The sequence below is a fragment of the Nycticebus coucang genome, chromosome 3 (assembly GCF_027406575.1).
Source record: "Nycticebus coucang isolate mNycCou1 chromosome 3, mNycCou1.pri, whole genome shotgun sequence".
In the NCBI taxonomy this organism is placed as follows: domain Eukaryota; kingdom Metazoa; phylum Chordata; class Mammalia; order Primates; family Lorisidae; genus Nycticebus; species Nycticebus coucang.
Window position 1 is genome coordinate 117,862,351 of NC_069782.1, and position 22,184 is coordinate 117,884,534.

The 22,184-nt window shown below is 34.8% G+C and overlaps 1 protein-coding gene across 2 annotated transcripts; it reads left to right on the forward strand.

Annotated features, from left to right (window-relative positions):
* Positions 1-1,984: 1,984 nt before the first annotated feature.
* Positions 1,985-17,446, forward strand: LIPJ (lipase family member J). 2 transcript variants are annotated; one of them, XM_053585298.1, is made up of 9 exons: positions 1,985-2,095; positions 2,785-2,905; positions 5,316-5,514; positions 6,032-6,141; positions 7,594-7,730; positions 8,116-8,262; positions 12,538-12,609; positions 16,121-16,192; positions 17,177-17,446. In XM_053585298.1, exons 1-9 carry the CDS (start codon positions 2,087-2,089, stop codon positions 17,408-17,410), a joined length of 1,101 nt encoding a protein of 366 aa, XP_053441273.1. In that variant the 5' UTR covers positions 1,985-2,086; the 3' UTR covers positions 17,411-17,446. The 2 variants fall into 2 exon arrangements, with proteins under 2 accessions (XP_053441273.1, XP_053441274.1); XM_053585299.1 differs by lacking the exon at positions 8,116-8,262.
* The last annotated feature ends 4,738 nt before the right edge of the window (positions 17,447-22,184 follow it).

Here is a 22,184-nt window from a genome sequence, read left to right on the forward strand (position 1 = left end):
CAGGTTCCTGGGAAAGAAACTGAAGGGAATGCATCAGTGCAACAGAAAGTTGCAAAGTTCTGGTCTGCAATCTTACTGGCCTAGGAACTTGAAACATGACAGAACTACAAAAAAATTACTAAAAAATTATTTTCTTGCTTATGGAGCTGTTCAAGAGATGAATACATGGGTAAAAGAGAGGAGTAAGATGTAATGGCCATCTCATTGTAATGTCTCTATGGGCCTGATAATTACGATGAATTGTATTCCTCGGAGAAAAGTTCTTTCTAAGCATTTACTGTAAAGAAGTACTCTTCCTATTTTTATTTATTTGGACTTCAGGATCCCCATTTTATTTAATAGGTCATAATCAATATTATGAGGGTGTTACTTATCATTACATAAATTACATAAATCATAGCAATACTCCTTTAAAATTTGCTTATTGCCGTCAATGAAACCAAAAGGTATTATACCAAATATAATACATGTCTATACCTATACCAAAGGAGAGAAGTCCACGGGCTGTAAATTAAAGCTTTAAGTTAGAAAGAGTTGTTTTATTTTTTTTTAAACAAATTCAGTTTAAAACTACCAGATCCATGTAATTTGTGCCTAGCTATTAAAATACCTCACTGGATACTCACCTAAGGAACATGTAAGAAAGACATAACAATTATGTGCTTATCAATTATGTTCCAAAGTTGCAAGTGGTTCGTTCTCTTTTGTGGTAATATATATTCATTTCAATTGTGTGATGGGTATTACTGTTTACTATGTGATGATAAAGCATCATTATCAGATGTATCAAATATAAGTTTTATAACAGCTGCTCAGAGAGGTTAATCTGCGGTAGATTACTTAACCTAGAGCCAGGTAGAGCTAGGGGTTTTATAATTTCTGCATAATGTCCTAGGGATAGTGTCTGTCTTATTGTATGAGGTTCTTCAGATCTGCAAGTCATATTTTTTTGGTGGGGAGAATCTGGGGTTGTCCTCTGTAGGTCCCTCTCTGGTTTCTCATGTTTCTTTTTTTTTTATTATTAATTCATAAACACATAGATCATGTATATATTAATACATTTATGGGGTATAATGTGCTGATTTTAAATACAATTTGGATGCTTGCATCAAACTAGTTAATATAGCCTTCACCTCATTTACTTAATTATTGCGTTAAGACATTTATACTCTATTCTTGATAGATTTGATATGTACCCTTGCAATATGCACCATAGGTATGGTCCCACCATTTATGGTTTCTCGTTTTTCTAGAAAGAATTTAAGTGTTCTGGCTTCCCAGAATGAAGAAGACTCAAAAGTTACATTTTTGTAAACAAAATGAAATCTAGACCTCAGGAGGCTGAAGGAAAGTTATCCAAGCTTCTAAATTGCCCTTCTCATGCCCCTCCACCCACCTAAGAAAACTCTCAGGGGTCCTCAAACTACGGCCCCCAGGCCACATTCAGTGGTGTGATTATATTTGTTCTCATTTTGTTTTTTACTTCAAAATAAGATATGTGCAGTGTGCATAGGAATTTGTTCATAGTTGTTTTTTTAAACTATAGTCCCGCCCTCCGACGGTCTGAGGGACAGTGAACTGGCCCCCTGTTTAAAAAGTTTGAGGACCCCATTCCGGTAAGAGTACTACCATATTTTTAATTCAGACATTAATTAACTTGCAATGTGTGACAAAATTCTCAAAATTGAGCTGAATAATAATATAATAGAGACTTCAAAAAGGGGGTTTATACTACAAAATATGATAATTGGGAAAGTATGGATGTTGAAATTAAATGGTCCCAAATCTGAATGCTGACTACCAATTATACATCTGCATCTTTAGCATTCTTCAAAGCTTCAGTTTTTTCATCTGAAAATAGTTGTATTCCCAACTTCACAGAATTATTTGCTGCAATTTTATAAATGGTATTATTTGCTACAATTTTATAAATGATATAATTTGCTGCAATTTTAATAATATAAAATTTTTCTTTTCTGTATAGGTCTCAAATTGTTGCCTTTTCAGGGTGATATATTTCATCCTAATTCTTGGAAGTACTCATGGTATCTTTCGAAACCGAAGACGTGTGAACCCTGAAAAAGATATGAATATTGTAAGATGTGAGGAAATAAATCAAAGCTGCTTAAACAACAGAGAATGCTACTCCAAATTTTGAAGTTTATAGTTACCAGATTTATAGTCAAATGCATATCTCCCCATATATATATTTTGATAGGGTCAATTGATGTTCTTTATCTGCTATTATATAGCTTACAGTTTCCCCTTCAACCTCATTGTATCTCCATAATGTAATTATATGTAAATAGATTCATACCTTCATGGAAGACCTATAAATTCTTTCATCTGTACACTCACATATATACAAATTTCAGATATAAGATTAGATGAATGTATAGATATGAAAACATTTATGGATAATCATATAATTTTAAATTGCATATAGAAGGGTAGGTAAATATATGAATGACTAGTAGAAAAGAAAGTGTTAGTAGACTAGTTCTTGAGACATCTCTTCAAGGGTAGGATTTTTTTGTTTGTTTATGTGTTCTTGAATCCCTAGTATATAAGGTAAGTGCATAGTACATGTTCTATAAATATCTATAAGTGAATGAATCGGTAAATTAATGGAAATATTAATATATAGGTATGAGTGGTGGGAGAATACCAAGGTTCCTTATTGCATAATAGTTTAGACATGGCAAACCATTTCTAAATGGAAAATCATCCAGCTTAATTGGCTAACCATGTCACACTAAAAGGTTTGCTTTTTTCTTTATCTAGAGCCAAATTATCTCCTACTGGGGCTACCCTGATGAAGAGTATAGTGTTGTAACCGAAGATGGTTATATCCTTGGCCTTTATAGAATTCCTTACGGGAAGACAAACAATACTAAAAATCCAGGTAATATTCAGTTGAAGATAGACTGGTGACTATCTGGAGCCTAAATTTCTTAACTTGTCCAATTCTTCTCAATGAATTTAAGACAAGAAAGGAATCCTAAGATTAAATGAACGATGAACCTCTCGTGTATCTTTCTCATGCTTTAAGAAGAGAATTTGATTGTCAACTGGCTTTCTGTTCATAGAGTGGTTGTGGTGGAAAACAAGTTGTTTCTTCCAGCCTTATTTCGTGGATTTCTTTACATGTTAATTCTCTAGAATTTCCTTTGTTTTATGAGGAATTAGAAATGCTCTGAAACACATTAACATTATTATAATGTAGGTTTGGAAAAAGGCTGATAAAAATTTCCTTCTGTGCCTTTACAATTCTCTCCTCTAATAACAGCGGAGGGATCAGGTTGGTAGCGCCATTCATTCTTTATTTCAACAGCAAGTACCTTGATAACAGCGGACTGTGTATAAAACAGACTAGGATTTGTCAGAAGACCTGGGTTGTAATCCTAGATCTTCTACTTCCTGGCTGAAATGTAATGGATTACTTTTGCTTATTTATACAACTGCCCAAATAAAAGCCAAACGTTTCTTTCTTTTCTCCTAATATTTTATCCCTGAGAAAAAAATGTTTCTCGTATGGCACCCTCTCAAGTTCTTTTGAATATTAAAGTACACTTTGGAGAAGACATTAATTTAAAACATCCTGAATCAATGTAATTTTGGGTACTTATAAAAGTTACATCCAATAGGTAGAAAATTTTAACATAGATTTGACAAAGTAACAGTAATTATCCCTCACACAATAACCTCATTTTGTAAGTACAGTAATAAAAGATTTTAAGATCATTTTTTAAAAATGCTCTAAACAAGTGCCTCAGATGGTCTAGAACAGGCATCCTCAAACTTTTTAAACAGGGTGCCAGTTCACTGTCCCTCAGACCGTTGGAGGGCCGGACTATAGTTTAAAAAAAAAAAAAAAAAACTATGAACAAATTCCTATGCACACTGCACATATCTTATTTTGAAGTAAAAAAACAAAATGTGAACAAATACAATCACACCGCCTCGTGTTCTGCAGGCCGCAGTTTGAGGACCCCTGGGAAGCAGAGCCTGAGAGAGGTGTTCAGGTGCATCTGATTCATTAGTGGACTACTGTCAGGAGATAGTAATATGGAGATCAGGATAGGGTAGAGAAAGAGTTAAGGAATCCTGTGACTCAACTGGGGTCGTAGCTACAAAATGAGCTCAGAGGACCTTAATTGCACTACAGAGAAGGTCTCACCTTGAAGTTAGGTAGCCAGCTTTTTGTGTTCCCATATCAGTTAATTATTGCCTAAAATATTATCCCTAAAAGAAGGTGGCAAAGAAATTCCCATAGGCCAACGGCCTCAGAAAAGAACATTAAAGCCATAACAGTACTCATGGATTAGCCCCACTAGCACCACCACCACCATTCATTCTACATTTCTCTTCCTCTAAGCTAGCTTGCCTAATGTAGTAAGCTGATCCTGCATCCCTAAGGGCTACCATATCCATATCTCATCATAGTTCTTGTACTTGTTCATGTTCAGTTAAAATAGGGCATAAGAGTAGAAAAAGATGGCTCATTGGATCGCTTTAACACCAGATGTATTTCTCTTTCATCATGTTGTACCAGCAGCCCTACTCTTTTATGATAATCAGGGCAAGGTACCCCTGCTAGTATAGTGACTCCTTTCTTGCTTCTTTGTCTTCAGTAATGAGGAGCCCAAAGTGACTGGGCAGAGGTCGTAGCTTTAAGTTTTTTAGGATACTTACAGTGCCTTGGTGGAAGCATTTTCTCTCTGGGAATCAGAAGCTCTAGATCTAGAGGGCCTAATATTGTGAGGACCAGAAGCATTACAAGGAGTGAAGGTGATGGGGCTGCTCCTAATCTCTCCTCTTGTTTCTCAGACCCATGTGTTCTACTTACTGGGGAATCAGCAATATGTTATGACCATTTGTTAAAGATTTATAATAAATCCTGAAGGACGGCTCCTGGATTCACAGGATGTAATCTCCGAGACGGCATCTGCATTGAGCCTTAAGGGGTTGTTTCATTGCTCCAAAACAGGAGTTTATGATAAGACCAGTGGATACTACAGCCATATATCAATGAATGCATCTTATTTAACATTAAATGAGTCCCTTATTTAAAATGTGTATGAGTCGCCTTATTACTAGAAGATTTTTTATTTCTAAAGTTTATATATTTGAGTCAGACATAACCTTATTGCCCATTTGATTATTTGAAGGAAACCATTCATGAATTGTATTAAAAGTTCTGACATAGGAAGTTTTATCTTATCATATATTAAAAGTTTAGATTTCAAATAAGAGATTTTCATGTATATATTGCAACATTAAAAATATTTTTTTTCCTACATTTTGTTTTCCAGTTCAGAGGCTTGTTGTATACTTACAACATGGTCTCCTCACATCTGCCAGCAACTGGATTTCAAATCTTCCCAACAATAGTCTGGGCTTCATTCTGGCAGATGCTGGTTATGATGTCTGGATGGGAAATAGCAGAGGAAATACTTGGTCCAGGAAACACTTATATCTAAAAACAAATTCCAAAGAATTCTGGGCTTTCAGGTACAAACAAAATGAAGTAGTATTTCATTTTATTTTATAAATGTATTAAACTGTTTTTGAATGACATAAGATATAGATCTGACTTTTTTTCCCAGTTCAAGACTTACGAAAACCATTAAAATGTATTTCAAGCTTGGTTTGAAAATTAAAGAGGGCTTGCTTGATTTCAAGTTTCTCATTTTTCAGTAATAACCTTTGTCTCTTACTTTGTACCTTACTGACCAACCTCATCCTTGCTTCAATTACTCGATAACTCATATATTTTGTCTACCTCTCTGTACTTAAAATATACAAATACCCTCCTGATGCATCTGCCTCAGACGTGTTTTATTTCCTTGACTTTGGTTCCACAGAGAAGTCTGTTGTTCAGTAGGTACATTATATAGTATACCACATAACCTATTGATCAATATCCAAAGAGGGTCGAAAATTGCCTTTATTCATTTACCTGTTCATTATCTGCAAATGTCAATATAACATTAGTAGAAAGTACTATGTTTTCCTCTATCTTTTGCAGTTTTGATGAAATGGCAAAATATGACCTTCCAGCCTCCATTGATTTTATCGTGAAGCAAACTGGACAAAAGGAAATATTTTATGTAGGCCATTCACAGGGCACTACTATTGGTATGCCAAGAAAAATTTATTGCTGATTAGTTATCTCTTATTTTCTTTTTAATGGTAGTATATATACTTCTTAAGGTTGTAGATAAGCTTCTAGCCTCTAAGTGAAACAAAACAAAACTTAAAGACAAACAGCATAGCAGCATCCTCTGGCAGTTTTCTCTAGCCTTAAAGAATTGATTGTAAATACAAGGCTATTCGTAGTTTTCTTTGTTTCAAATTGTATAACAGATATACATGTTGGTTAAGATCAAAATGATATATAACTATCATTGGTTCCACAAATAGAACTTCCATGTTATTTTTCCTTTTAAAAAATGTAGCATAAGATTTTATGAGTGGGAACAACTTAAAAAGTCTATGTTGTTGTACTTAAGACAGATCAAAACTTAAGAAATATACAAAAATGAAGAAAGTTTTGATATTTTAAGATGACTAGAAAAGAACTTTAATCAGAATTCTAATGCCTGTCTAATGCATAATAACTTTTCCAGAAATAAATTCCCTAATACCTAACATAATTTTCTTAAATGATACTATAAGTTTCTTTAATCTTATTCTTTTTATTTTGCAGATAGAAAAAGCCATTTTATAATGAATACTAATACTTAAAAAGTCATTTTATCCACCTAACAGAATAATTTCCTTACAGAAATAATTCACTTCCTACTAGAGAAGCATGCTGAATAACAATCTAATCCCATTTTTCATAGATCTTTTATCTGACATATATTAACCATCTTATGACTTTTAGTCTGAAATCCTGAATGAGCTCTTCAAATGTCAGAAACCAGGAATGCATGAAAACTTGGTAATGCGGGAAAAAAGGGAAATGTGCCAGAGTTTATTAACTTAAATATGATATACAATTGCTTTATTATTTGAACTCAGAACCCAACCAAAGTTAAATAAGTAACCAAGTAGAATAGAGATATATAAGTAGAAGGCTTGATAGCAAAAGGGAAACATTTCTATTTTCATATTAATCACTCTAAACTATCATTAAAATATAATGTTCAGTATTTGTTATATAATAAATCAAGGAGAATAACTATTAAAGTAATTGACATTTATTGAGTCTCTCACCTAAAGTGTAAAATTCATCCATCTGAAAATTGCATTTATCTCATTTTCACCATTGCCAGTTATACAAATGTTCAATATTATTCCTGACTTGTGAACTATGGTGTTAAAAGTCTGACTTATATCTAAATTATCTTTCTTTATGGTATAAATATTTAGAAAATCCTGATTATTGGCATTAGGTTGTGATTAATACTATGTATAGTGTCACATACTGGGTGATCAAAAATATTTGACAAGTGAATGAAGAATGACTAACTTACTTGTTCAAAGACTGTATTTTAACTTACTCATATGCTCCATGTCATCATCTCTGACATGCTAATACTTGCTTTAAAATAGCTTACTCATTTGTATCTTATTTTCTTACAGGTTTCATAGCATTTTCCACGATACCAAAGATAGCTGAAAGAATCAAAATATTTTTTGCCTTAGCACCAGTTTTTTCCATTAAATACTTAAAAAGCCCTTTAATTAGAACACTAAACAAATGGAAGTCATTAGTCAAGGTATATTTTGCCATTCTTTTGTATCATTGAAAACCCAAAGTGACAGTGCTGCTGTGCTTCCAAAATAAGAGATCTTGACTATGTTTGCACAGCTACATGTATAAACTGAGATTTTTAGTTTTCATTCCATTTACACTCGATTCCTGCATTTGTCTCCACAGAGAATGTAATTTTATTTACGCCTTTAGATACCTCCTTGTGAGAGGAAATCCAGCAGTCAAACTATATCCATCAAAAACCTGCTTCCACATTTTCTCCTTAATTAAAAAGTGTAAAACTACTATTAGTTAATCTGTTTGGTTGTTTTCATAATGAACTCCTATATCGTTTCTTCATTTATTATTGTGGTCTTCTCAATAATGGATAAAGCAAATTTATTTTACAGGTTTTGTCCAAGAAAACAGAATTCTTACCTAAAACCTCATTTAGCAAATTTATTGGTTCAAAATTGTGTCCACGATGGATTTTTGATAAAATTTGCCTCAACATCTTCTCTATGATAGTTGGATCCGACCCAAAGAACTTAAATATGGTGAGAACAAATTGCATTTGAAATGTATTTTGCCAATATTTGAAAAGCAACTCTTTAATAGTGCTGATGTTATGCCTAGTGTGTCACTCTGTGACTCGTCCACATACACCAGCAGTTACATTCTTCACCTGATTTTATGCCTATGCCAACATGGTGCAACCAGTTTTCATTAGCTGGGATTATTTTGCTTCCTTATGTCTTGCTCTCTGTAAAGGTTAGAGAGCAGCTGATGTGTTGAGTATCTTTATTAGACTTTGCTACCAGGTGTTAGTTTCCTGATACTTCTCATATTTAGCTCCTCTTCTATTCACTTATTTCCCATCAACTCCTCCTCTTATGCCCTAGTTTCTAACACTCTTTTCCTTCCTTATTGATCCTTTTATAACTAGAATTAGTGCTTACCAATTATCTTTAAACTGTTAGCATTGATCAATAGTCCTGGAATGAGAAACTGTTGTGGTTCTCAAGGTACTATTACAAGACCCTTTGGATTGATTTGGCATAGGTTCTTTTAAAGATATGTGCATTACTTCTAAGTCCTTTTCATCCTGTTAAATTAAAAAATCTAAATTTGCAGAAACAATCATGGCATTTGGACTAGTGGTTGGTTCTTATACCTGGATCTTTTAAGAACTTCTCATTGAGAACCAATTTATAGGCCGGGCGTGATAGCTCACACTTGTAATCCCAGCACTCTGGGAGGCTGAGGCGGTTTGAGGCCAGCCTAAGTAAGAGCAAGATCTCATCTCTAAAATATATCCAGGCATTGTGGTGGGCACCTATAGTCCTAGCTACTTGGGACGGGAGACTGAGGCAAGAGAATCACTTGAACCCAAGAGTTTGAAGTTGCTGCCAGCTGTGACACTACAGCACTACCAAGGGCGACAAAGTGAGTCTCTCTCTCTCTCTCAATAAAAATAAAATAAAATAAATTTCCATAAAAGAGAACCAACATACATTTAAAGAAAGTTTTTTTTTTTGCAGTTTTTGGCCAGGGCCAGGGCCAGGTTTGAACCCGCCATCTCCGGCATATGGGGCCGGCGCCTGTGCTGCCCAAGAAAGAAATTCTTTTCATTGCCAAACACATTCTCACACCATCAGGACATGTGTTGATTTTTTTAACTTCAAGGAGGTCTTGCCTTATTCTCAGAAGGCTATATAGACAATTACTTAAATATGAAAGAAATATTTCACAATACAAGAAAAATGAACTCAATTCTCGCCTTTTTTTCTAATAATGGTATAATCAATGTGCTTTCTGCCATAGAATGCAAAGGACTATTTTTATGTTTTTCTGTCCATCTACTGCTATGCTCCTACTATGAGATGTGTGGAACAAAATAAATATGATCTTTATTTTTGCTTGGTTTATTCATTCATTCTATGTCTTGAGTAATATATTTGGCCCATACTATATATTTTATAATTGTACTGTGGTGTCCCTGAAAATTCCTTTTCTGTGAATTGCAGTAGAACCTTTATAAGTTAACCAGGCAAGGGACTGCAAAAAGGTGGTCAACACACAGAGATGGTCAACCTAAGGAGCAAGGCCTATTGTACTGATACATACATGTACTTTACCTTCTTGTACAGGTTTTATTAGAGAATATCAAACAAAATCACAATCAAAACAGTAAAATATATAGAGAGTATCACACAAAATCAATACATTTACTGTTTTCTCATGGTTTAACCATTTTTTTCTGAAAAAAAAAAACACACACAGTCAATCTTAGTCTGCTTCTTAGTCTTATTACAAATATTAAGTGAGAAAGCACTTTTAATGTCAGCTACATCACTCAGCCTTACTGGGCTTTTTCCCACGGTAAATGACTTCAACTGCATTATCAGATGCCTCACATATTATTTTGGAGACTCTGCAATTCCTCACTTGCTTCTTGCACTTCATCAGCTGCTTCATGTCCTTTTATGCTAGTCTGCAATTTAGTCAATATCACTTGGAAAATTGCTTCTGGGTCAGGTTGCCACCTCATCATTCATTGCAACAAAACCTTCCAAATCTACTCCTTCCAATTCTGCCATAGGAGTTAGACTGTCTAATGGGGCCAAAACATCGTGTTTTGGGGTTGTGACAAACCCAACTTTCTTGAAACACCTCTGTATCATTTCTGGCTGAACTTTACTCCAAGGAGAACTGATCCAGAGGACAAGATCCAGAGTGTTAACTGATGCAGCATAGGAAGTTGCTTCCACAGGAGGACCACAGGTTTGTGTTTTAGTAATGACCCACTGCAACTGCTGGGCTCAATAGTGCATTCTAAATGTTTTCTTGGTCAAGAGGTTGGGGTTTTGAGGTTGTGTTTCAGAGTCACATTTGCGACATGATTCACTTATGGGTGGCCAAGCCATTTGTCTACTATCAGCAAAATAGGCTGTTTCTTCTTCTTTATTTCTTGGTTTATACCACTTGTCCACTCCTCAAATAGGGCACCAGTCATCCCCATGCATTTATTTGATCTCCAAGTGATGGGGAAGTCTTTGGGATTCAGGTTCTTGATTGAATGCATGTGGCTTTGCAGATTTGCTAATCACCGAGGGTGTTTGTTTCTGTCTGGTTCAGCAAAGCAGAACTGTGAAATGTTCTTTAGAAAGTTTTCTATTCTAACATTTGTCAGCCTTCATGAAAAAGAGTTTGCACTCATCAGCATTAAAGATGTAAACTTTAACATATTCAACATTCCAACTTATGGCAAAGTTAGGGAACTTTTGGTGAACTTTTCCACAGCTTCTACTGGAACTCCTTTGGATTCATTATGTAAGACATTCTGGGAGATCTCGTGTCACAGTTTAAATGACTCAAGCCTACCATCCCGAATTCCTGCTCAAATTTTTTAGCAACTTCTTGGATCATTGGCCTGGAGATTTAGGTGTTAACTGCCCTCATTTGTTTAAATCAGCTTAATGTGGCTTCAATGACTTCATCAAGGGAAGTTTTCCTCCTTTTCTACTATGGGCTCTGCTTTCCTTACCTTATCTCTGCATATACTCGTGTTTACGTTTTTGGATGTTCCAAATTGTGGTCTTGCTGACCCCAAAATGTTCTACTGTCTTTCTTTGGCTTCTGCTTTCCAGAAAATGTAGAAGACGTGCCTTTCCTTCAATGTCAGTTTGTTGAGTTCTTTCCTTTGGGGCATCATGTCTCAATTAACTGTAAAATTTTTCAGTAATTGTAGGACGTACCTACAATTCAAACTAGTTGAAAAACATCTTCCACAACATGTGATAAACAATATGACATTAGGCCTAATCCAACACACAGTAATAATAAAACATGGAAAAAGAACTTACACTAAAGAAAAAAATAAATCACCTAAGGGGCATCACCCAAACCTTTCCCCCTTGGTGTAGAGGCAACTCAACTGGTCAAGTTATAGAAGATGAAGTAATATTGTGTGTCACAGTCCATGTGGTCAAGATACAACTTACTGAGGTGGTCAGTCTTCCATTGTGTACATGTGTGCGTGTCTGGTCTATGAAAATTGATTAACTTAAGGAGGTGGTCGGTGTGAGGAGATGGTCAACTGTGGAGGGTCTACATATTACAACAGCTTCTATTGTTGTACTGTTATTACTGTTCTACGTATTACAACAACTTCAAATTTGTGGGCATCCCTTCTGGGACAGAAGTTGACACTATTGTAAGTTGTAATGTGGCTATGTTCTAAGTTAGTTGAAACTTCAGAAGGTTGTAAGTGGAGATTTTTTACACAAGATGTGTTTGGAAACAGTAAGTATGATACTGTAGTTCCTCTTAAATTAGCCCTCTTGAGCCCATCACAGTCTGTGAACAAAGTAGGGTCCCTGGCAAATAACCTTAAGGACAAAGTGGCTTTGGTGGTTTGCTGATGTGGAGGGGTTCCTCTTTTGTTTTTCCTCTCAGTTTATCCTGGTAACTTTCTTCTATCCTGCCAGTTCTTTAACACTTTCCAAAGATGATTTGTGTGTGTGTGGGTGAAGTGCATTTGGGTGTAGATATAGTTCATCACTTTTAATCATTTTCAGTAGAGGAGGCAATGAACCAAATAACTTGGAAATCTAATAATAGCTTCTAAATTAATTTAAATATTGTACAATTTAATGAGTATTTGTATATTTAATTAAAATATAATTTGATTTATTTTTATTAATATACATGTTACTTATTTAAATTTAACTTTTAATTATCTTGAAATAATTTAGTTCAATAAATAGCAAAGATTGAGCTTTTTCTGATTGAATTAAGTATTAAAATACTTTTTTTTTTAACCCTTCAAGAGTCGTTTGGATGTATATTTTTCACACAACCCAGCAGGAACATCTGTTCAAAATATGCTCCACTGGAGGCAGGTATACCTTACAGTTCATTTCAATACAACTTAATTTACAATATGTATAGTTTACCTTATCATTCTAGGGATCATGTCATCACCATAGAATGGTAAATTTAGAAAGGTAAAATGAAATTATTGCATATTTGTATAATTCTTAATAGTTCTAAACATATATTAATATCATAATATATTAGATCCTAGTCTAAACCTAAGTAATGATCAGAGCAATAAAACCATCTATGTTTTACAAATGAGAATATTAAAACAGTAGACTGGGGATCATCTACCCTTCAACTGACTCACCCAAAGACTCAAGGCTGTTGCTTAAAAAAAAAAAATGTGGGGCTAAAGCATAGTTCTCTGGATGACTGGTCTGAAATACTTTCACTAGACTATACTTTGTCTTTTGGTTAAGTAATGAGCTCCTTGAGGACCGTGAACACATTTTCCTCAGTTTTATATTTACAAAGCCAACAGTTCTTGGCATACAGTAAATACTTAACTAATGTTCACTCAATAAATGATACTGAAAAATAAAATATCCACTGTTAATAATTGTAATGTTGAAAGCCAGGATGACATAATAGAAATAATACTTTCCTAAGATCAAAAGATCACATATTAAATCCTTTCTCTAAACCTTAGAAATAATGCTTTCCTCAGATCAAAAGATTAAATCTTAAAAATCTTAAATTAAATCTGTTCTCTGACCCTTAGTAGCAGTGTGACATTGAGCAGCTCATTTAACCCTTCTAATTGAATTTCCTCAACTTTTAAAATTAAATTAATAATAATTCTCTAACCTAAGAAAAGTACTATGAGAATTAAATAGTATAATGATTATGAATGTTAAAGTTAACAAACACTAGATACATTTAAAATATCATTAAAATATTAGGTAAGACTTTCTAAATCACAATATATTTAAGTCTAAAGAGTAATTGTTTTGATGTAAATTATTTGAAATATTTAGTGTAACTTTTTATTAAATGATATATTATCTTTCCTTCTCTGGTGATGGCTAGATCAGGAGAATCTGAGCAAATTTTGCATTTACTCATTCATTTTAACAATATTTATTAAGCATCTACTATGTGCCTGGTACTATCCTATGCTCACGGGAAACATCGGTGAACAAAACTAAGCCCCAGTGGCTCACACCTGTAATCCTAGCACTCTGGGAGGCTGAAACAGGTGGATTGCTTGAGCTCAGAAGTTCAAGATCAGCCTAAGCAAGAGCGAGACCCTGTCTCTAAAAATAGTCAGGCGTTGTGGCAGGCACTTGTGGTCCCAGCTGCTTAGGAGGGTGAGGCAAGAGGATTACTTGGGCCCAGGTGTTTGAGGTTGCTATGAGTTGTGACATCATGGCACTCTACCAAGGGCCACAGAGTAAGACTCTGTCTCAAAAAAAAAAAAAAAAAGAAAGAAAAGAAACAAAGCCATAAGCTTACAATCTAGCAGTAAGTATATAGACAATAAACAATAAGCATATCTAATATATAAATTATTAAAGTATGTTATCAAGGGATAGAAGTTATGGAAAAATTGGGGTTAAAGAGTGGGAAAAGAGGCTTAGGTGTCCTGGAGAGTGGAATGTACTTTTGAGTAGAGAGGTCAGGGTTCAGTGAGATGGTGACATTTGAGTAAAGATTTAAAGGAGGTGAAGGAACTAGCAATGTAGATATCTGGGATGTCTTAGTCTATTCAGGCTTCTATAACAAAATTCCATAAATTGGGTGGTTTATAAACAGCATAAATTTATTTCTCCACAGTTCTGGAGCCTTAATCTTGGAAAGTCAAGATCAAGTTACTGGCAGACTTGGTGGGCCTACTTTCTTACAGTCAATAAGGGCCTACTTTCTTATTCATAGGTGGTATATTTTAGCCATATCTCCATAGTAGAAGGGACAGAGAGTTCCCTTAAGCCTCTTTTATAAGGGCAGTATTCCTGTTCATGAAGGCTTTGCAGGCATTGTGGTAATGAAGGTTATAATGTGAACATAGTAGAATAGTTAGTGTAGGGTAGAGGACAAGATCATTGAAGAAGAGTACAAGAAACTTAGAGGACAAATTGTTGGAAAGATTAAATTACTAAAATCAAGATGAGTATAGTTTTAGAAAGAGTGGCAGTGAGCAGGAACAGCAAAGGATAGTAGGCGATGTAATTGAATGGCATAAATTCAAAGCTTAAAGTTTTAGGGAGAAAGAAGTAAGAGTTGTATAGAAGAGAGAATAATGAGCAAAGAGGATTAATCCAGTGATACCCGATATATGGGAGAAAAAAAGTAGCAACACTTTAAAGAGCCATAGGGGAAGAAGTGTTCTTAGAGAAAAATCAGATTATGAATAGAGCAAAAAAGTAAAGGGTCTGGCTTGGCGCCTGTAGCTCAGTGGCTAGGGCGCCAGCCACATACACCAGAGCTGGCGAGTTCGAATCCAGCCCAGGCATGACAAACAATGACAACTACAACCAAAAAAAAAAAAAACCTGTAGTCTCAGCTACTTGGAAGGCTGAGACAAGAGAATCACTTAAACCCAAGAGTTTCAGGTTGCTGTTAGCTGTGAAGTCACAGCCCTCTACCAAGGATGATATAGTGAGACTCTGTCTCAAAAAAAAAAAAAAAGAAAGAAAGAAAAGAAAAGGGAAGATTTAAGATATGGGGCTGATGATGGAAGATATAGGCCCTAAGATGGCCGATGATGGAATTCCAGATGGTGGAGAGCATTTTAGGAGTTGGGCAGTGCTGAGAAGAGAAAGAATAAGGAATATGTGGAGCTTTATAAGGTCTAGAGTAGCAAAGAAGTTGCCCCCCCCCTCCCTGATAGCCTGAATTTCCTGTGAAAAACATAATCAAGGGGAAAATGGGCATAATTTTATGGTACAGTCAACCAGGTAGTTAACCATAATTTTATGGTACACAGGATAGTACAGTTAACCATACATTATGGTTAACCATTACAGTTAACCATAATTTTATGGTGCATAGGACAGTACCAGGCACATAATGTTAGTAAGGCAATTATTTTCCTTACTATGTAATATGTAAACATACTAGATCTAATAGACTCAAAGCACAGCATGATGGTGAGACTGTGAGTGTTACATAGTAAAGCATGGGGTGTCTTCTGGGACACACACTTGAGCCCTGTTGTTTGAGGCAAGGGTGTTTAGAGGTGTGTTGTCTTAATCCTAGTGCAAGATACACACTCAGCCTCTAGTGATGAAGTTGAGGATTTCTGAGGAAGCCTGAGATGTACACGTGGACCCTTTGGGGTAGCAAAAGGCCTTGAGAATATGTACATTTGTATGAAGATGATAGAGTTATAGTCTTTAGATTCCCCTGTTCCCACCTCCTGTTCCTTCCATTTCTTACCCTATCCAAAGGAAAGAAAGAACAAAGGAGGCTGCCTGCCTAAATACCAGCAGAGCTGGTACAAAGGAGCATATGTATAATGCATTCCTAACTTACATCAGCTGCCGCCATAATGGGCAAATGATATGGTCTTATTCTTTGTTTCTCTTTCAGCTTTTATATTCTACTGACTTAAAAGCTTTTGACTGGGGCAGTCCTGATCTGAACTTTGTTCATTTTAATCAGGTACATATGTATAAACTAAAAACTCTCTCCATTCCCAATTAGTTCAGATGACTTTCCTATAGATCAAGGATCATTTGTAAATCCTCAGACAGTGAGGATGAGTAGTTGAAGATCTTGTAAATTTGTGTCTATATTGTCACATCCAACCAAAGTGGATTTTTCTTGTTTTCTATGTATATTTACAACAAATACTCTGAAAAAGTCTATAAAATTTGACAAACAGTAGAAAAATTCATTACCCCTCAAGAAGAACAATGATGTGTTTATAACATGCATAGCTCTATACTTAGCTAAATAAGAAATAAAAGACATAATATATTTCTTTGTCCCAAAGCCAGCTATTCCATTTAGGAAGATGAGACAAACTCATATTAAAATTAGGACAAACTTAGAAGTCAATAATAATGTAGCAAAAGTTGTATGATTATAATGATGAAATTTGTGAAGTATTAGAACCCAAGTTCATCTGATTTCAAAGTTTATGCTTTTCCATCAGTTTTTTGCTTCAGCTGAACTCCAGGCCTGATGTGATCTGGTCATGTAAAAGCCTAAACTAAAATTTGAAGATTAACCAAATTAAATGCTATCAGAATTGACCTTGATTGCCAATAGTTATAATTTATTGATGAGCACATTGACAGTAATACAGCAGCAGAAAGTTTTATATATATATAATTTATATTTATATATAAAAAATTATATATAATTTCACTGCTACCATTTTATAGTACCATTTTATAGTAGCAGTGAAATTATGTCTGTGAAATGTTTAAATACTTGGAAATAGAACAAACTACCTAATTTTGATTTATGCATGAGTTAATTCCAAGTAAAATTTCTAATACCTGTTCATTTATTCATACTTGAAAATGGTGAAATAAGTTGAATTCTAATGAAAATGCTATTTCAATTAATCACTTAAAATTAGTAAATATAACCTTATGTCATTTCCTATGAAAACACTTTTTGTTCATTTACTTTTAGACAACTTCTCCATCATACGATGTAAAAAATATGGATGTGGCGATTGCAACTTGGGATGGTGAAAAAGACTTGTTGGCTGATCCTGAAGATGTTCAAATTTTACATTCCAAAATCAAATACTCCATTTACCATAAAACTATTTCTTACTACAATCATATAGATTTTTTGTTTGGATTAGATGTCTATGATCAAGTTTACCGTGAAATTATTGATATTATCCAAAACAATCTGTAAAGAGCTATGGCACTCTGTGTTTAAGGATCTATATTAAAATCCAATTATTTTCCTTACTATGTATGTTTTTTGCTCTTAAAGTATGTAATTTGGCCTTTTATTTTCTCATTAACCAGGCCCTGCATTCATTAAATTAGTGGCATTTAACATCTCAGGGGGAATGGCAGATTATAAATCAGTCCAAAGAAGTCTATCAAGTTTCAAAATAGAATTTAAATAATATCAGAAACAATAATCTTTAACATTTTGATAACAGGAGTTAGATTTCTAAGACTTTTTTTAAAGAACTTGAGCTTACAGTATGTTATTAAAAATAGAGTTTGTTAATATGAAAGTTAATTTTTCTCTATGCTGAATAAAGAATAAAAACACTTTTTGATCTATGTAGAGGAGTTTGGGGAGAAAAAGGGAAGAAAGAAATCCTGTACGTCAGGGTAAGTGGCTGCCTTGCAATCACTTCCAGTGAAATCCCAGAGGTGGGCAAATCATATGTGGAAACTATAGAGGGGTTGTGCTTCACATCCCAAACTTCATAGCCTGAGGAGATTGATGTTTCCTTTACATGTGTGTTAAGAGTAGCAATAATTGAGTTATATTTCTAAATAAACAAATAAATCTGTGGGTGGACTCACAAAATATGATTGCAAGAGGGACTTTACCTAACAATTGTAATCAGTGTAACCTGGCTTATTGTACCCTCAATGAATCCCCAACAATAAAAAAAAAAAGAAAAGAAAAGAAAAAAAAATATTATGCACTATAGTTTAGTACTTGAGAGATCCAAGAATTTTTTTATACCAGAGAAGTGTACATATATTTAAGAGAGCAATGGAAAATATGACAAGGCCTAAGATTTGAAATGAAAGAATACTGTCAGTAGTAACAAATGAGGTCTGACAATTAAGTTTGCAAACTTGCTACCATGAGCTTATGTTGGCAGCAGTGTACAGACAATTCCAAAGGGTTCATAACCTTGATACATCAGTGACTCCCAGCAGTATTCATGTCAATGTGTGGTAGTGTGTTACCTGAATGGCGTTCATTATTGTGTGTTTCATGTGCTGTTGCGGGAATGTGGGGCTTAAATTAGAGCAACAAACAAACATTAAATTTCTTGTTAAAATTGGTAAGAGCTGAAATGAAATAAGAGATATGTTAGTCCAAGTTTACCGGAATAATGCCATGAAGATACGACAATGTACAAATGGATTAAATGTTTTTCTGAGGGGAGAGAAAGCATCACTGATGAAGAAAGGTAAGGGTGGCCAGTAGCAAGCAGAACTGATGAGAACATTGCAAAAATTCACCAAATTATGTGTTAAAATTGTCAGCTGACTGTGAGAAGGTTAGTAGACCGAGTAAACACTGATACAGCATTTCAGAAATTCTGAAGTAAAAACCAAGGTGTGTGCAAAATGTTCCCAAAGGAGTTTACCAATGAACAAAAGCAACCCTCCCTACTCCCATGATGTGGCTCCCTGTAACTTTTTTATTACCCAAAGATAAAGGAAATATTGAAAGGAGGATATTTTGATGACATTCAGAACATAAAGGGTAATATGATGACAGCTCTGTTGACCATTCCAGAAAGAGTTCCAAAATTGCTTTGAAGGGTGGACTAGCCATGGTGTCAGTGCATAACTTCCCAAGGGGAGTGCTTAGTAGGTGACTGTTGTGATATTCAGCTGGCTTCTGCTCCTTTGCTTCCTCCTTAACAACACTAATCTAAACACAAACCTATCCTACAACCTAAAGCCCAGCCAGTTTACCTGCAACACTGCTTAGATGAGCCATGAAAATCAGTGTTTATTATTGAGTTTGAGGTTGCTTTGTTTTGCACTGTTACTGTGGTGGTAGAGTAATTCATTTAAAAATAATTAATTTGTTGATATCTATTGAAATGAGTAATAGTCTTCTTCTTCTTCTTCTTCTTCTTTTTTTTTTTTTTTTAAATTGAAGCAGAGTCTCTTCTTGTTGAAATGGGTAATGGTCCTCTCATAAAAGGAGAGAATCATTCCAGAGTCTTATTTATAACTTGATTAGCTCTGAGTACAAGCTCCAAAAATGGGAATTGTTTTTATTATTTGGGGTTGAGAAGATGAAACCAATACTAAGTATTAATGTGGACACTCAACAGTGCTTCTTGGAGTCAGTTAATTGGTGATAATTCAGCAACCTCACCTAGCCATTAAGAGAGGCAATAGTTCAGGGGAAAAAAAGTCCTGACTTTGGAATTAGATAGATTTGGATATTTAAATTTAAAATTAATAAATCAGATAAATAAAGACATAAGTATTAATTAGATAAATAAATTTCCCCAGGGACAATACAGGCTCTGGCATTCTTGCAATTGCACACAAAAACATGCAACAACAGTAACAAATGCTACTCAGCAAGACACCACCACACGTCAATAGGAACACAGCTATGAGACACTGATAGGCCAAGGTTATGAAACCTTACCAAGTTGTTTGTACAGTACTGCCACATAAGCATACGGTGGCAAGGTTACAGACTCAATGTTAGACTTCATATATAAGGGCCAGTCTTTGAGAAATTATAGACGGAGATCATGAGAATTCTCCACTAGATCATCTTAAAAGAATGGGATTTAAGACATTGAAAATGGAAAAAAGAATGTCAGCCCAACCATTACTTCAAGCTTAAGCAGAGATTGCAAAAAATAGCAGAATTGAGCTTAGAAATTCTTGCTTTAATTTCTAATGTGATTTTCTGCAAGAACGAATAAAATTTGGGAGAAGTGTACTGATGTTGGCCTCTTTTCTTCAACTGTGATGATCTTGCTGGGACAGAGCAAATAAGCACACCTATGAATGGAATGAGGTTTACAATGTCAGTTGTCCTAAAATCCTAAAACATGACCACAAAAGGGGAGCTGAGAGGCTAATCTCAGACAAAAGATTAAAAAGAAAAATTCAAACTGTTTTCGGGGACTTTTGTTGCAGTGGATTCTGTATTGAAAAAATTGCCTAAAGATGTTCATATACTGGCCTCTTCAAGATGATATGAACAGTGAAATAAAGAATTACCTGTCAGCCTCTTTCTGTAGATATTTTAAATTATTATCTGGTAGTACTTTCCTCTAAAACTTATATGAAGGCCATCTTAAAAGTTGGCACTTACACTTTGTTATCATCATAAGAAATCACAGTATAGGGTGGTGCCTGTGGCTCGAGGAGTAGGGTGCCAGCCCCATATACCAGGGGTGGTGGGTTCAAGCCCAGCCCCAGCCAAAACTGCAAAAAAAAAAAAAAGAAATCACAGTATAATGTTCATGTTACTAGGGACCAAAAAAAGAGAAAAGAAAAAATAAATTATAGAAAAAATATTATCCCATTCTATAGATAAAGCAGTCCTTGGAGAAAAAAAGCAATCTGAACCAGAGATTGCAGGATTGATAATAGGTAGGGGGATGATTGGGGGCAAATAATAATTAATGATTTAGATTAGGGGCCAATAAGCTTTTCCTGTAAACAGCCATAATAAATATTTTAGGTTTCACAGGCTGTATGGTCACTGTTGCAACTATTCACAGTGAACTTTGTAGTTCAAAGTCAGCCATACATCAATAAATGAGAATAGCTATATTTCAGTAAAACTTCGTTTATTAAAATTTGGATGTTATGTAAACTTTTTACAACACAGAATAGGATTCTTTTTACTCTTTTAAAGCACAGGAAACATAAAAGACATTATTGATTCATAGTCCATACAAATGCAGACAGTGGGCCAGGTTTGACCCATAGGCTATAGTTTGCCAGTGCCTTGTCTAGAGCCAATGGCTGGTTAAAGAGAAGGCAATAGCTCTGACTAAACGCTGACATATATGTCTTCCTTACGAAGTCCCCAAATGCTTTCTTTTTAAAGATTCTCTAGGTATTGCTATCTCCTGCAGGCAGGGGCTTATAGGGAGGAGGAGGAGAATAAAAAAGAGAAAAAGGCAAGTGCTGTGGAAGCCAAAGAAAGGATGAAGCAGTGGAACTGAGGGAGTCTGAGAGAAAAGTCTGAAAACAGCTTTTGTACTTTTTACAAGACTATTTACATTTTATTTTTCCCTTTTTTGCAACATTCCCTCTAGATAATCCAGAATGTTCCTTTAGGTTGTTGTGAATGGTAGATCCCTTTAAATAAAAGAATTTATTTAGTATTAAAAAACATACATAAAAAAGGTATTAAAAACTCTGTTTGTTTTTAAAGTTCAAACATTAAGTCTTTTAATTTTTTTTTTTTGTCTAGGCACCCTTTTATTTACCTGGCAAGTGAAATGTAGTTAATTTCAAAGATAAAATTTCCCACCCAAGATAATCTTATCTTTGTCTTCCAGTCAATAACTCTCTGATGTGCATGTTGATTTTTTTACCTCAAGCTTAAGGAAAAGGCTGAGACTATGTTAACTTTACCAGGTTGACATTATCCATAGTGTACACCTGGATATACTGAATATACTCAAACCATTGTTTATTGTTCTCCTTTCAGCAACTGAGGCACCTAGGCAAAAATTTATAATGCTTTGTTTTTAGTGATGTGATTGTTACCCTGGACTATATATATACAGGGTGGACATAAAGTTCATGTGCCATTTAAAATAGTTTAACATAGTAAATTGCACATGAACTTTATGTCCACCCCATATAATAGAAAGTTCATAGGGCTGTATTCTAGGTATAAGCCTGCTACTAACCAATGCATGCCTTTTGGAACAAATCACCTCAGTCTCCCTTTGAAACTCACCCTTAGAGACTCACCTCTAAGT

Coding starts and splice junctions, on each gene's coding strand:
- LIPJ (XM_053585298.1), top strand. Junction 5,515..6,031: donor AAAGAATTCTGGGCTTTCAG/GTACAAACAAAA, acceptor TATCTTTTGCAG/TTTTGATGAAATGGCAAAAT. Junction 16,193..17,176: donor ACTTTGTTCATTTTAATCAG/GTACATATGTAT, acceptor ATTTACTTTTAG/ACAACTTCTCCATCATACGA.